Raw genomic sequence first — 15,462 nt, forward strand, 5'->3', positions numbered from 1 at the left:
GATGTACGGCTAATTACCATGTTTCTCTTTTATTAGATAGGATTGTGGAGGACACAATGATTCAGTCCATAACAGTATCCTATTTTAAAGATACCTAGGGTATCTCTTGTAAGTAGACCATACACCTTGTAAATTACAGGTAAAATATCTGTTTAATATTTGAGAAGCAGTTAATTTATGTTACTTTCTCCCCTCTAAGTTACATTTCCAATTGCTAAACTACAACACCTTTGAATTCTAATTGCAACATTGCCAATAGGATACAGTTGTGTTTGGCTTGAAGCATTGACTAGCAAGGGTTTATCTTCTGGATATGCTCTAAAAAGAACTGTAGCAGCAGTGTAACCGGAGCAGATGAAAAATTAATCAGTGGGCATCAAAGTATTCCACTGGCTATGGAATTGCTGCAAGTAAGTTGACACATCTGTATATTTCATACATTACAGTCAATAAGTATGATGATCAGATATTTGTTTTGTTGTCAGTAGTTCTTCCGTCCTTGCAGAGAACACATTAAATGACCTTTATAGGAAATCTAACGTATTTATCCCTGAACCATTGATTTCTTGGTCCACTTACTGATGGTGAACACATACACATTAGAAAATATTTTATGTGATTTACAAACAATGTAAAAAATGTTTCATAGTCAATTTACTCAGGGTCTATGATCAAAGGATATCTTTTCAGAAGGCCTCTAGAACTCTTTATTGCTTAATTCAAAATAACGTAAATGTTGTGAATATAAAGTAAGCTGTACAAGTGAAAAGGCTGCATGATTATACTTCTAATAAAGCCTGACATTAATTATGACATGGGAAATGGAAGGTCTATTAGTTATAATTGTAATTACAGGAGCGCAATTTCAACGGCAGAGTATTTAAGCTAAAAAATGCACAATAGTAGAGTAGAAATTTTTATTCAGGAGAAAAGAGAAAAGCTTGGAGCAGAAGACACTGAGGGGATAAGCAATTGATATTTAGGGCCAATTTGGTGAACCAGTACAATGTGATCATGATGATATTATATTAAATTCTAAGTAGTCCGATTACATCTATTATTGTTTTCCTTCTCATAATCTCTATTTGAATGATGCTGCACAAAGCAATATACAAGCTTATGGTTGGTTGGTTGGTTGGTTGGTTTTTTCTGAATCGTACATGATTTTCTCTTTCTTCCTCTATGGCCAAATAGTGGAATATATACTGAGTGCCTCATTTGGCGTGGCTTATGCAGTACCCATTTTCATAGAATCAGAGTTATTTTCCCATTTTCATGCTTATCTATGAGGCTTTGCTGGTTCGAATACCTACTGAGACAGATATTTTAGATATTTCATCACATTTTGTTAGAGTTGTTTTAGTTGATTGTTTGTTTTTTTGTTTCATTTCTTATTCTTTTATTAGCCTAGGGTAGTACTTTTAAGGGCACTGAGACAGATATTTTAGATATTTCATCACAACATTTTGTTAGAGTTGTTTTAGTTGATTGTTTGGGTTTTTGTTTCATTACTTATTCTTTTATTAGCCTAGGGTAGTACTTTTAAGGGTTTTTTTCTGAATCGTACATGATTTTCTCTTTCTTTCTCTATGGCCAAATAGTGGAATATACACGGAGTGCCTCATTTGGCGTGGCATATGCAGTACCCATTTTCATAGAATCAGAGTTATTTTCCCATTTTCATGCTTATCTATGAGGCTTTGCTGGTTCGAATACCCACTGAGACAGATATTTTAGATATTTCATCACAACATTTTGTTAGAGTTGTTTTAGTTGATTGTTTGGGTTTTTGTTTCATTACTTATTCTTTTATTAGCCTAGGGTAGTACTTTTAAGGGGTGATAGGCAGATGAAACTAAAGTTTCATGGCGGGGTGGCATCTTTCTAACTGATTAGAGTTATAACGTAAGAGCTGGGGTTGAAGACAAGGAAGGAGAACTTTCAGGGACATGAAGAAAGTGGCTGAAATGAGAAGGTACAGGAAAGGACGAAGCTTGAGCTCTAGGGGAGGAGGATAAAGTGGAGGGTGTGGGGAAAAAAGTTGACATATGTTTCCAGAAGAAAATGTTTTTTGTATTTTTTTAAAGTGTGCTTTCTGAGCCACTCCTGCTGGTACTGATGAGGTCTTCTTTCAATTTGAAGGCCTGTAACATTTATGTGATGGCAAATGTCAGCACGATTTTAGACTGGGAAATTGACACAAGTAGCTGTTTCATAGAATTATAAATATTTACACTCATGAGCTCTTGGAGATCACCTCATTCAGATTCCTTTGCCACGTCCCAGTTGAACCTGTCATCTGTCCAAGGCTCATCCGAGGTCACTGGTCAGTTACACAGATGATTTCTGAAGCAGCCAAAATTAGAACCAAGGTTTTCTTCTTCTTAGTTCAGTGCCCATTCAACAGTGTATCTTTCTAGGTAATTGTGCAAAATAAACACTTTAATCCATAATTAGCTACATATATCATTGATCCTTTTCTCTAATTTTTGGACTAAATATGTTTCTATGAGGTTTAAAAGCTCTACATTATCCAGGGAAATACAAGTGTTTGTATTATGACCAGAGGTATGCTTTTTCTAATCTGCAGGTATATATTTCACATTAGTAGTCCTCAAATTTATCCTGTTAGGTGTTCAGTGATGTGAGATAAGAAAATATAGGACCTCAGGTGATATTTAGGCTTAGAATACATTCTATTTCTTTCTTTCTTTTTTTAAATCTGCACAAGAGGTGAGATTGTTAAGGAAGTGACTTTTCCCAATAGTTCTTCTGGAAAAGTCTGAATTAATAATTGGAAGGAAAAGTGGCAAATTAATGGCATCCAGCTCTAAAATTCCGTGATGAAATGAGTTTTGAGTTTGTCTGAGCCTTCTATGGGACTTCAGTCTTTACGTTTGATGGCTTAAAATTTAAACTAGAGCAGTCATTTTCAAACATGTGTCAGCAAATCCATTTTTTCACCAGAAAGCTTAAGAGGGACTGCAGTATATAAAAGAAAAGGAAGAAATTTTTACAGTTGGAAGAATAAGATGGGCCTTTCCTATCCTCCATTTTTAAATTAATGTGTTCTTCACTACTGTATCCGGTACTCACATAGGCCCAAGCTGGCACTTTAGTCAAGAGAGTTACATAGCCGTGGCTTTCTAGAATGGCAAGAGAGGAACTTTTTGTAAATGCCATTCTGTGTTTTGCTGTGTTGGTGGGTACTCACCTTAGGCATATAGTAGGGAGAGCCGGGAAGTAATTTCTAATGTTGCTTCTAGTAAGCATTGCCTGGGATTCTCCTTATAGGGTTTATAATATGGTTTTAAAGTGAAAGTTTTAGGATGTGATCAGTGGATGACAGAGCAAGAAGAACATGATTATTCACATAGGAATTAGCCACACAGGAATATGAATAAGTAGTGCTTTATGTGTTTGGGGATGATTTATTAGGGTCTCATGCAGCTGACTCAGCTTGCACAAAATTAAAACATACAACAAAATTCAGAAGGCTGAAATCACCCAGTAGTTAAACTCTAAACTATTATGATAGTTAGTTACTATTACTATGTAATAGCTCAGAAATTCTGTCATCGGAGTATATTATGTTTAAAAATAATTTCTACTTATTAATTTATGAAGAGATATATTGTAGGTAAATTATATATATATTTTCTAATATAGTTTCTTACATCCTTTCTGAACAATTGAGTTATACGTGCATAATCAACCAAAAATATTGTCCAAGAAGCACAAGGAATGCAGTGATTACAAAAGGCAACTGTTAAAAAATGCTAATTAAAGCCAGATGGAACAAAGGGAGTAGAAGTAGAGGCTACTGATATTTATTTTGAATGTGAGGTCTGTAATAACTAACAGCTTATACATTTCAAAATGGAAGGCCCCAATAATTGATCATTATAATTTTAAAAATATGAAGTATTATATTTGAAAACATTCTGCCTTATCATTTTTTACTACATGTCTTCGAACCGCCTTACAAATGGAACCCCTAAAAGAATACTGAAGTTTTTCTTAAGCCTTGAGAAAAGAATGGCATTTGGGAATCACTAATCCAATATATGTTCACTCTTCAGTGGTCTTGCTCAGTTCCATATCTTCTCTGGATACTAGAGTCTCGGATTCCTTACCATCTCCCCACCTGGCTGGTCAAACGTTTTAATTTTGAACAAAAGCAAAATATGATGGTAACTTTATGCTCTGCCATTTTATTTACCAGATATTAGAAACTGGAAGAAAAGGTTAAATTGCCATAACACCATTGTAGACAATCCTTCACAGGTTTAAAACCAAAAACCCAGGCATTTTTCATGTTTCTCTTCATTCCTTTTGCTGTGGGCATGGTAAAGATCCCATGAGAAACAGTGTAGACAGAGATATACACTGGGATTTTTACTGCATCTGTTTTCCCATACGGCTTCAGGTCACTGGAAGAGAAGTCTTTTCTTTCCTCTGTAGTCAAGGATCAAGTTACAGATGGCTGATAACACTTATATCACTCTCCACAAATCATTCCCATAATTGCTCAGAAATAGCATTTTTCCCTCCTCAAAACTCTAGATATTAGTAATTTCTAAGACAGTCATGGTTATGTTTCCGTGAACTGTGGCTCTTTGTGCCTGGTATATAGCATTCCCAAGTGCTGAGCCCTGGCCCCGTTTCATTAAATTACTAAGCGTCATTTGCTTATGGACACATTTTCTCCTGAAACATGGCAGCTCATTTTTCTCTCTTCTAACTTTACAACTGTTGCTTCAAGAAAGTCAAGTGGATGATCACTTGGGAATTTAAAGGAATTGATCCTTCAGAAAATGTTAACATCTTATCTATTTCTCTAACATCTAAAGATAATTTTCTTTTACTCAGCCAGTGATTTGTGGACTAGCAGATCACTTAATCTCTGATTTTTAGGTGCTTCAATTGTAAAAAGTGATAGTGATGTATTCCTAATTGATTTTATTATGGTAATAGAGGCCATGGATTGGCCTTACAATTTAACTTTTGTTTTTTTATTGCTTAGCCTATCTCAGACGGGTTTTCCTTATTCTTTTTTTGAGTTAAAATACCAAGTATTTCCAAACAGTACTCTAGTCAACTATATCAGTTTTTTTCTAAGAAATACTTAAATATGCTCTAAATCTACAGTTACAGTAAGTGGCATTGGCTAGTGATTTGATTTGAGAATTGAGACTACGGTCTGGATTTACTCTTTATGCATTAACACAGGTCAAATGGACAGGGACTGCATTTAAGTCAGTAATGGAAGGCTGAGGGCTGTCTTAAACCAATCACATCAGTTTTACCCATGACGGATTGATCCCTAGGGGCAGAGCCCTGTAAGCATTTCTCTTACATGAATGGACTCTATAGAGCCTGGAGTTTCATTCATAAAATGGAGACTGAAAGGAAACACACACTCACTCACTCTCTTTCTCTGGAATGTTCATTTATACAGAGCTGAAGGGTGTAGTGTTCCATCAGCTGCTGCTTTTGCCAGTTGACTGGAAGTAATGATTAATGCTCATTGGCCCTGCCTGCATGTAACCCGACACTATTTATGGCCTTGCAGGGTTCCTAATGTATAGTGAATGAGAAGACAACATTCTCAAATCAGAAACATAAACAGGAACTGGTGGGTCTGAATTCCATTCAAATATGTCATTTCAGCCGCCCAGTGTTTGTCTAACTTGGATTTTACAGGCAGGAAAGGGGGAAGGGGGGCTAATCTGCTTGTGAGTTGTACTGGCTTGAAAAAAAGGGAATTAGAAGGGGGAAGGGAGTGTACTTTATAGTGTGAGAATTTTAGTTTCTTTTTAAAGAAAACGACTCGGATGCTTAGGCCCAGAACTGTTTATTGCTCATGAATCAAATGAGCATACAACTGTTTTTATATGTGCAAGTAAGATTTGAAATGAAATAAAACAGTTTAAGGGTGCATATTTGGATCTTTTCCTCTGTGTGTGTGTGTGTGTGTGTGTGTGTGTGTGTGTGTGTTGAATGTGAACAGGAGCGGAGAGATAAATATTATTTATTTTTTAAAAGGATATATTTCAGATTTAGAAAATTGTTATAGAATTTTCTACACTTAAACTATTTCTCTACTTGAGTTAACTACTTAATAGTTTAGAGAAAAAGGGAGACTTTACTTAATAACATACTTTAACCTTACATATGAAAAACTTAAACCTTTTTCAAGAAATTTTTGTTAAATAGATGATATTGTTTTTATCATGTGTTGTTTGCGTGTATGTGAATTTTCCACTTAAATGTTTCTAATTCTGAAAAACTATATACACACACACACACACACACACACACACACACACGTGAAAAACAAAACAAAACCGAAAGACTGACAAGCATGTATTATTGTGATTTATTTACTATTCTCTTATTCTCTCAAATTTGGGAAAGTATCTCTGAATGCTCCATTCAGCGGGCCGGCACCATTATACTGCCTTATCCACATGTTTTTGTTATTCTTAGCATTAAAAAATAAAACCACCCACTTTGAATGACACTGGCAATATTATACTGGGCAATAACAGACTGGGCCTGCCGTCTGTTTCCTGGGTCATAGTGGGCATGTTTTGTTACCTCTTTTGTCCTCAGTGTCCTTATTTATGAAAAGGACCAAGTAATTCTCCTACTTTTCTGTTTCTGTAAGGATTAACTATGACTTACATATGATTAAATATGTTTGTAAAGTTACTAATATAGTGTTAGGGATAGAGGCAATAATAAAGGATTTCTGTTATGATTTATTTCGATTTCTAGAGATATCCTCAGATTGCTAGTCCTTAAATAAGATGCCATTCTTACATCTAATATTTACAAACACGTTTGGGGGTGGGGGACTAAAGGAGATAAGGCAAAATAAGAGACATATTCTTAACGTAAGAACAATCATTGTGCAAGGCAAACAAGATCTTGTACTACTACTGAACTTCTTGCTGGTATTATTCATGTAGGAAGCAAGTAGAATATTGTGATGATCCAAGGAAAGATGAGTGAGAAGACAGAGCAATCCATGATATAGTTGTTTCAAATCATGTAGATTCTAGAAGGTGAACAATTTAGTATTAAAGCTCAACATTAAAACTTCCTTCTCTTTAATTTTTTTGTGGCCTATTTTGGCAGCTCATGGCATCTTTCCTTATATTTTATTTGAAATTCATTTTAATTCTTAGAGTACACCAATATCTAATAGTCAGCATAACAGTTGTGCTTATGTTTCCTACCACTTCAACTTTATTTTTAACTCTAACTTAATAAAACCTTCACAAGCATGTCAAACTTGTAAAACTGTGAGCCTATTAGATCATATAAACTAATCTTACTTGAATCTGGTCATTATTTGGATAGGAACCCAGATCCTTACAAAAACTTGCGGTTTTATAAATAAAATTCTACACTTATTTCACGTTAGGTAGTCTTGAAGTTTTAAAAGTATCTGAATTGCAGATGCATTCCTTTTTCTTTTTTTTAGATTTTGCAAAAGCTATGCGAGGCATACACAGACTATTGTAGTTCTCTTCCTGTCCTCTGGTCTATCAATGGTAGAGTCAGTACATGTGAGCTGTGGTGGAAGTGATATCTCTCCAGATTTTACATATCTATATTCACAGTTTACTGAAAATCCTAATGAGAACCATCTCATCTAAGTGTGAATGAGGTAATACTATATTCATTACTCTCTTGAGATTTCAGCCCACTCCAACTTTTTGGCTTCTGCCCGTGAGATAAACTATTATATTCACATAATGCGTTTGTGACTGACAACACATAGGCCTCATAAAATTTGACTTTTTTGGTGTCACACTTGTTTTATTTCTCAAGCAAATCCAGACATATAATACTGGGCCTTATTTGTAGGGTTATTTTCTTTTAGTTGGATTTTTATAATAGAGGGATCATATGGTATAGAAAATTACCTCCCATTAGCATCCTTTTCAGGAAACATTATAAAATAAAGTCCTCTCGATTAGCTACATGAAATCTACTCCTGTGGCAAGTAGAAATGCAGAGTAAAAGGATGCTTGCTATACCAGGATGTCTATGAATGCGTTTCATTGAAACTTATCTTCATAAAGCTCATGTTATTTATGTACTCTAGAAAACCTTTGGATTTTGAACAGTAAGCTGTGAGATTACCAGGAAATGAGAAAAACAAAACTGTAAAGTATAAAGTTTAACAAATAAAACGTTGGCACATTATGCCATAATGCCCATCTTGAATGAGATCGGTGTCATTAATTAGTTCTAGATGCAACTTAATATTTCTTTAGATAATAGATATGTTTTTGAAAAACTTGTTAAAGCTCCTATATATACATCAAAATACACACACACATGCACACATGCACATACACTCATTTTTCACCAAGTACCCGATAATTTAGGTATATGTCAACACACGCATTTTGCCTCTGGGCATTTAATGTGCGAAGTTTTCCTCCACCACCAATGTACAAAACACAAGTTTAGGTATTGATTTTGTCACCTCAAAGAGTTAGTCAAGTGTATACTCCATCTATCTTTGCTTTTTACACACATATGAAAGCAAAATCTCATTAAAATACATTACACTTATTACTGTTTTGCTGGGGGTTCTCATTCACTTTCACAGACTTACTCTTTTTTTAATTTTATTTATTTATTTATTTATTTAAAATTTTATTTTTCAGTTACAGTTTACAACAGACTTACTCTTAAGTTATCACACCAATTATTGCTACAAGAATGTAAGCAGAAATAGCAAATGAAAGAGGTGTTTTTCCCCCTTGTTCTGAGTGTACAATCTGGAGTATTTCCAGGTTTGTATAATAAGAAATTTCAACAGATTACAGGCATATCTCAGGTGGTTGTGACCAATATTTTCTCTCTGATCTGGCCTGATTTGCTCCTAGAAACTTTAAGCAAACCATGCCCTGAAGGGAATCCTTCATTCTGAACTACTGGACAGCAAATAAGCGAATCAGAACAGTACCTAACAATAATACGTGTGCAAATTCAAAACTACACATTGTGGGCAAACACTTGGGGCAGCTTCCTAAAGCAGTATTATGGTTCACAAAACAGCCTTACAATGCAAGTCAAGAGACAGAGAAAACAACTGTTTCGTTTCATACCTGCACATCTTAATTTGAAGAGAATTTTAACAAAGTCACTGCAGATGAAGGATAATCAAAACGGGCTATTTGGAGTGTTAGTTTACTATTCTTCTTGATTTCCCCTCCGCTGACGAGTACATTCAAATGACAGCAGTGTTTTTCTGCTTTGAATGTTTGCAGCATGTTAGATCAGCTTTCATCACCATGAACTCATCAGTGACAAATTACAGGCAATTTAGTTTCTGCAAGCTGATTTGGCCCAGTACTAATGCCATGTTGTAGAGCTCTTTGATACATAAGTTTCTAAGTAATAAAAAAAATTCTTTGTCTTAAGTTAAATTTGCATAATTCAGTTTATATATTGAATTGAAAACTTTAAAACCAAAGTTATTTAGTACCCGATATCAAGAGGTATTACTGTAAAAAGAAGTTCAAATGAGGTTCCTCCAAATAGTTTTCAAATGTATTGGGAATTCTCACCTAAACCTTATAAATAATAAATTTATAGTGAATTTATAATCAATATATTTTAAATGTCATAGGTTACTAGATAGATTTGTGAAGACTATTACAGAATAAGTACAGTAATAAGCAACAAACCAACTATTTCAATAGATATATGATTTAAGCATAGCAAATTAAGATATAAACTGTTTTGATACATAATTCTAGTTTCAGGTACTGTAGTTCACTCAATTTACATACTTGTGAGGTTCACTTAAAAATCGATTATTTTATTAGTAATAAGTACTATATATTGAATCCTCACCTTTTGCAGATATTGGGTGAAATGTTGCCCCAAACTTACCCCATATGATCTTCCCAACAACCCTTTGGTGATATCACTATTATTCCCATTTTATAGATGTAGAGGTTGAGAGTTAGACATACTAAAGAACTAATAAAATGTCATACTACCCTGAAATGTCAGAACTAAGATTCAAAACCAGTTCTATTAGATGACAAGGTACATGTTTGTAATCACTGTGCTATACCAATCTTAAAAGTATAATCTATGGACAAGGACAGTGTAAAAATGCTGTCATCTTAACATTTGTACATAGCTTAAACGACAGCTCATTATTATTGCTGAATTTTGTAACTTTTATTTCATAGAAAAACACAAGTGAATGTATATGCAATGCCTCTCTTCCCTGCCACGAAACATTTGCCTTTGAAGTCACCGCTTAGCTAGTTGAGATCTTAGATGAGCATTTAGCAGAAGTTAAAATGTAATGCCAAACTTCATTGGCTGGATTTTTTATTAGATAAGGTAGAAATGAAAGCAGCAGGCAATTTAATTAGCAGTAATTTTTCTGGGCAAGTCATTACTTTGATGAACTTCAGAGCAATGTTTATGGCTCCTAATTAACCATGTTAGTCATTTGATTGAATAATCACTTTGGAAATGTTTCTACAATTTGATTAGAGTCTGACCTACTCTGACAGTCATAAATTAACTGATATCACTTTAGGATAACATGACTTTAGTTACTTTAGGGGAATAAACTCCTCTTAGCTTTTTCAGGCTTCCCTGGACCATATAAAGAACACCGATTTTAAAGATAGATTGGATTTAAACAGTGCTAGCCAAGTGTCTGAATTTTAAGAGCTAGATGCTAATTTTATTCACTCTAGGGTATAATAAATAGTATTAAGGACTGACAAAAACACAATTATATTCTCATATGAATTTTTTTTCCTAAATTTCCATTCAGTGCTGTTTTCTTTCCCCCTTAGAAATTACATCACAAGTTGGGTCTTTTGAAATGTAACAGAGGGCCTGGCATTACCTTTATTATGTCATTAATTTATTATATTTTAAATCAGAATGCTTTAAATATCAAAGATTAATAAATATTACAGAATAATAACAACAGAATCAAGAAAGAAGCATGGAACAGATGTCCAACCTCAGAGGAAAGGCAGGGAGGAGGGAGTAAGAGATCAACCAAAGGACTTGTACGCATACATATGAGCATAACCCATGGACACAGACAGTAGCGGGGTGAGGGCATGTGCTGGTGGGTGGGAACAGGTCAATGGGGGGAAAAGAAGACATATGTAATACTTTAAACAATAAAGAATTTTTTAAAAAAATGAAAGCAGCCAATTCAGTAGATATGTGAGTATTATGAAATTTTCTATCAAATACTATCTTTGATGTTAAGTGTCTAGTTTTCAAGGATTATGCTTATTTTGTATTATTTTAGAGCACTTTCATAAGATGTTCCTTCGACTATGAATAGTAGTTTTCTTAGAAATGCTTGTGTTTTTCCTCTCTCACTCTGTTTTCCTCCGCTGGGGAGGAAAGCCTGCATTTAGTCACGCACTTATATGTAATAGAGTTGGCCTATATGTTTTCCTCTCGCTGCCTCCAGAGCCAGCCAGCTGTTTTAGCAGCCACACTCCAGCTGGGCAGCGTCAGTAAAAGTATTTTGTGGCCGGGTGTCAACATTGGTAGGACAAAATGCTGGCCTCCAAGCAGCTGCTGAGCTGACGGCAGAGTCTCTAACACCATCCCCTCCAGGCCCAGCTGCTTGGAGGGACGTTATACCTGGCAATAAATCAAAATAACGTTAAAAATTACTAGTACGTTCAGGCTCCATTGGTTAAAAAGTTGGAATAAAGTGTATTGCTGGATTTGGCAACCCAAAAGATCAACTACATCGCCACCCTGTTATAAATCTGATAGCAGGGAACAAGGTTAACTCTCTTTTGTAGGATCAGAATTGTATATCATGTAATACTTTATATAAAGAAGGCATGGTGTAATAAGAGGTTTGATAAGGAGTTTCTTGCTGTTTTCAACTTGTAAGCTATTGACTCCTACATACTTATATATGTTACTAGAGGCCCGATGCATGAAATTCCTGCAAGGGGCTCGGCCCCCCACCGCCATGCGGCTGCCTCTGCCTCGGCCCCCGCCACCACGACTTCGGAAGGCTGTCCAGTCTAATTAGCATATTACACTTTTGTTATTATAGATTGCTATGATGGGTTGCCATTAAAATATATTTTACTGAGACCATATACAATAAACCTTTTTTCTGTGAAAAAAAAATGCCTCGTATTTTGGATGCCATTCATCACTACAACGATTTAAAAATAAATCAGATAGAGTTTAAAAATGGAACATTCCAGGCCAATGATGACATTTGGGCCATGTAGTGCTACTTATTTATCACATGAAAGTCTATAGATGGATAGTTAAAAGGAGATGTGGTCCTTAGATTCCAATTCATTTAAATGTTCTTTATTACTTGTTAGGTGATGTGCCTACTGCAAGTGGTAGAAAAGAGGACATATTATTATATTAAATAGAACACTTGTGTGCATTTTCTAAATTTACTTTTGTATATGTTGTTTTAAAACACTTTAGTAATGCATACAGAAGATAGAATTAATTTGATCACATATATTTATACCTTCTTATAAAAACTTCTTATAACCTTCTTATGATATGCAGCATTGGGCTCAGGTTTGTGGGAACTAAAACTTAAAAAATTTGGTGAATCTTCTTAAAGGAAAAGAAAATGAAACTGCATAGACAAACATTAGGTTCAGGGCTCAGAAGACATTTGAAAGTACAGGGTCCTACAGTTTAAACTTCACTGGTTTCACCTGAATCCCCCTCTGGTTATGTAAGTGAACTTCTATATTCAGAATCAGAGAACTTGGGACTGTAATAGAGTTTAGATAACATCTGACCCAACCCTTTATTTTATAGAAATACAAGCACAAAATGGTGTGTCTAAAGTATGTAGCTTAATTAGTAGTAAATGAAGGACTTGGAATTTTAATCTGTATCATAATCCACATTTCTTTCCTTTTCTCCCTGTCTAAGCTACTTAACATATTAAATACACAGTATGATTCAAGTTTAACCATTAACCAAGTTTGGTGATGAGTTAACTTGGGCGCATAGTAAAGGCTTCACTCTTTGGGTAATAATAGTGCTTGCTATGAAATTTTTGGATGTCTGTTTTATAGCCTCATTGGTTTTGAATATGACCTGTGCGCTTAACAAAATGAAAAGCCAGTCATGCTTTTATCTGGGGAGAAAAAAATAGCAGTTACCTTAAAGGGATGGAGTAACTTTAGGAGATGTAGCAATTTCATCTTGTCATAGTAAGTTCTATCCAGTGTTCATGAAATAAGCTATGAATTAGTTGTTGTTGATTTTTGCTGTGACTGCCATGGGATATATACATGTATTCCATAAAGAGCCTGACACTTATTTTAATTCACAGCACTGATTCAGGGACACCATCACATTCATGTGGGGACTTGCAGGTAGAGCCAGCCTTTAGCAAGATTAATGTGGATAAACTCGGAATTCCCATATGTGTTCAAGGGAATTGGTTCAACGTGCTTCTCCCATTTCTTGTGTGTGGCCTGCCTGAAATGTTAACTGTGTTGACAAGCTCCCCTCATGGAGACTCGTGTCAATTCCTGTTACTTTCTTATCTGCACTGTGTCCACTGATAACAGCAGGTTTCAGCTCCAGACCGCACCCTGACCGATGTTGTTTCCTCTTTCAGAAGTGCCTAGCTGCCACTCCATTTATATGAGGCAAGAAGGCTTCCTGGCTCATCCCAGCAGAACAGAAGTTAAGTTTTCCATTTACTGAAATTCCTGGCAAATACCTGTCAAAATCAAGACATCCCAAGGATGCAGTCACTTCATTAATCATGATGTTTTACGGGGAAAATAACTGATGTTCCCTAAACCATTACTTTTCAACTTTATCTTTTTAAAGTAAAAGAATGATTTTTCAGGTCATAATATCCTGCGTTTGGTTGTTAACATGAGTCATGTGCACATAAACAGCTGAAACGTGGATTTCTGTGTTCTTTTTTTTTGCCAATAACCACATCCTTTTTAAACAGAACATGTGCTTTATAGATTACCCCGCCTTGCTGCTCTCTACTGAAATGTATCTTCGAGGAATTTTCAGTTTTGCTTTACAGACCTAAGTTAATCTCTTAAAAATAAAATACGGTATTTACTTTTAAAAATCTGGGATTTTACATTTTTGGACAAGTTATTAAGAATAGAAATTCACATAAGAGGACTAGAGATGGAGTTTTTATCGTAGATGTGTTTATGGTAACCATGGTGGAAAAGCTTTGATCTAAAGGACTTTGATATTGGCAACAGAAAGAATAAAAATGATTTTATCTGGATATCATTCACATTAAAATATTTATGGAAATAGGTGCATGGTTCTTGATGTAACAGCATATGTATTTTCAGTGACATGATGCATGTGTATCCTGCTAGGTTTGGTCTAATATTGGTTGTTTAATGTAAATTATATTAGTAGAAGTAAATTCCTGTGTTTAGAAGATAGTTTAATGAGCTAGTAAGTCCAAAATATTTGAGAACAAGAGTCCGCACAAATGCATTGAAATTATTGTTGCTACTGTTGTTAATCTTATGTATCCACAATAGAGACTAATACATTTTGGAAATAAAACCATGACTATGTCAAATCTCTTCCTGGTGATTAAATATAACAATTAAATAAAGGTCCACAGTTAAGACTATTTGGAGGACAAAATGATTGTGAAAAGCTGTCACTTTAGTTTGCACTTTTTGTGTGTGTGTGTGTGGACTTACAGCAAAAAAGGAAAGTTTAAAAAATTTTATTTAACTACCTTGGCTGTTAAAGATGAAAACATGAAGAGACTGGCCTAGATATTTCTCCACGGAAGGAAATATCTAGGCTAGACTCTCAGACTAGTTCATTAGGGCAGTAATGCAAAGCAAATATCAGTAACTTATTTTGATTTCCCTGTCGTCTCATTGAGTAACAAAATTCGGAAGAAAATGGGAAAGGAGATGATAGGTTATAAACCCTAGGTTTCCCAGTGTTTATGGGAATGCTATGATTGGGTTAGTAATAACATCGATAGCTAATCCTCATATATCACTGTGTGTTACACACTAGTCTAAACTTGTATATTTTAAATCATTTAATCTTCCCAAAATACCTAAAAGATAGATGGTTTATTATTCTCATTTCATAGATGAGGAAACTAAGGCCTGTGAGTTTAATGTGCCCAAGGTCACAGAGCTGAAAAATGGCAGTTACGTTCTACCTCAGTTACTGCGTTCATGGTTCCATTTTAAATTGTTTGTGAGCTTCATTTCTATCGTGATTAAGTGTGTCTCATTTTCTCCCACAGGCTGTATGTTTGAAAAGGGCCCCAGGCAGTTTTATGATGACACCTGTGTTGTCCCCGAGAAATTCGATGGTAGGTTTCTCATTGTGCTTCAAGTTTTGCTTTTTGTAGTGGGAGTCTAGAGATCACTCTAGCTTCTCTTGAAAACAGTC

General features: G+C 35.1%; 1 protein-coding gene across 13 annotated transcripts in view; it reads left to right on the plus strand.

Moving 5' to 3' along the window:
• The window catches only part of ETV1 (ets variant 1), a 91,525-nt gene that overhangs the window by 59,945 nt on the left and 16,118 nt on the right, over window positions 1-15,462 (plus strand). For 11 of the 13 annotated variants that reach the window (XM_014544677.1, XM_014544671.1, XM_014544670.1 and 8 more), the window contains 2 exons: window positions 13,664-13,732; window positions 15,314-15,382. In XM_014544677.1, the coding sequence (XP_014400163.1) occupies window positions 13,664-13,732; window positions 15,314-15,382 (138 nt within the window). The remainder of the gene's footprint in view (window positions 1-13,663; window positions 13,733-15,313; window positions 15,383-15,462) is intronic. The other 2 variants (XM_005872337.2, XM_014544676.1) reach the window with 1 other exon arrangement.

The sequence above is a fragment of the Myotis brandtii genome, unplaced genomic scaffold (assembly GCF_000412655.1).
Source record: "Myotis brandtii unplaced genomic scaffold, ASM41265v1 scaffold374, whole genome shotgun sequence".
Classification (NCBI taxonomy): Eukaryota; Metazoa; Chordata; class Mammalia; order Chiroptera; family Vespertilionidae; genus Myotis; species Myotis brandtii.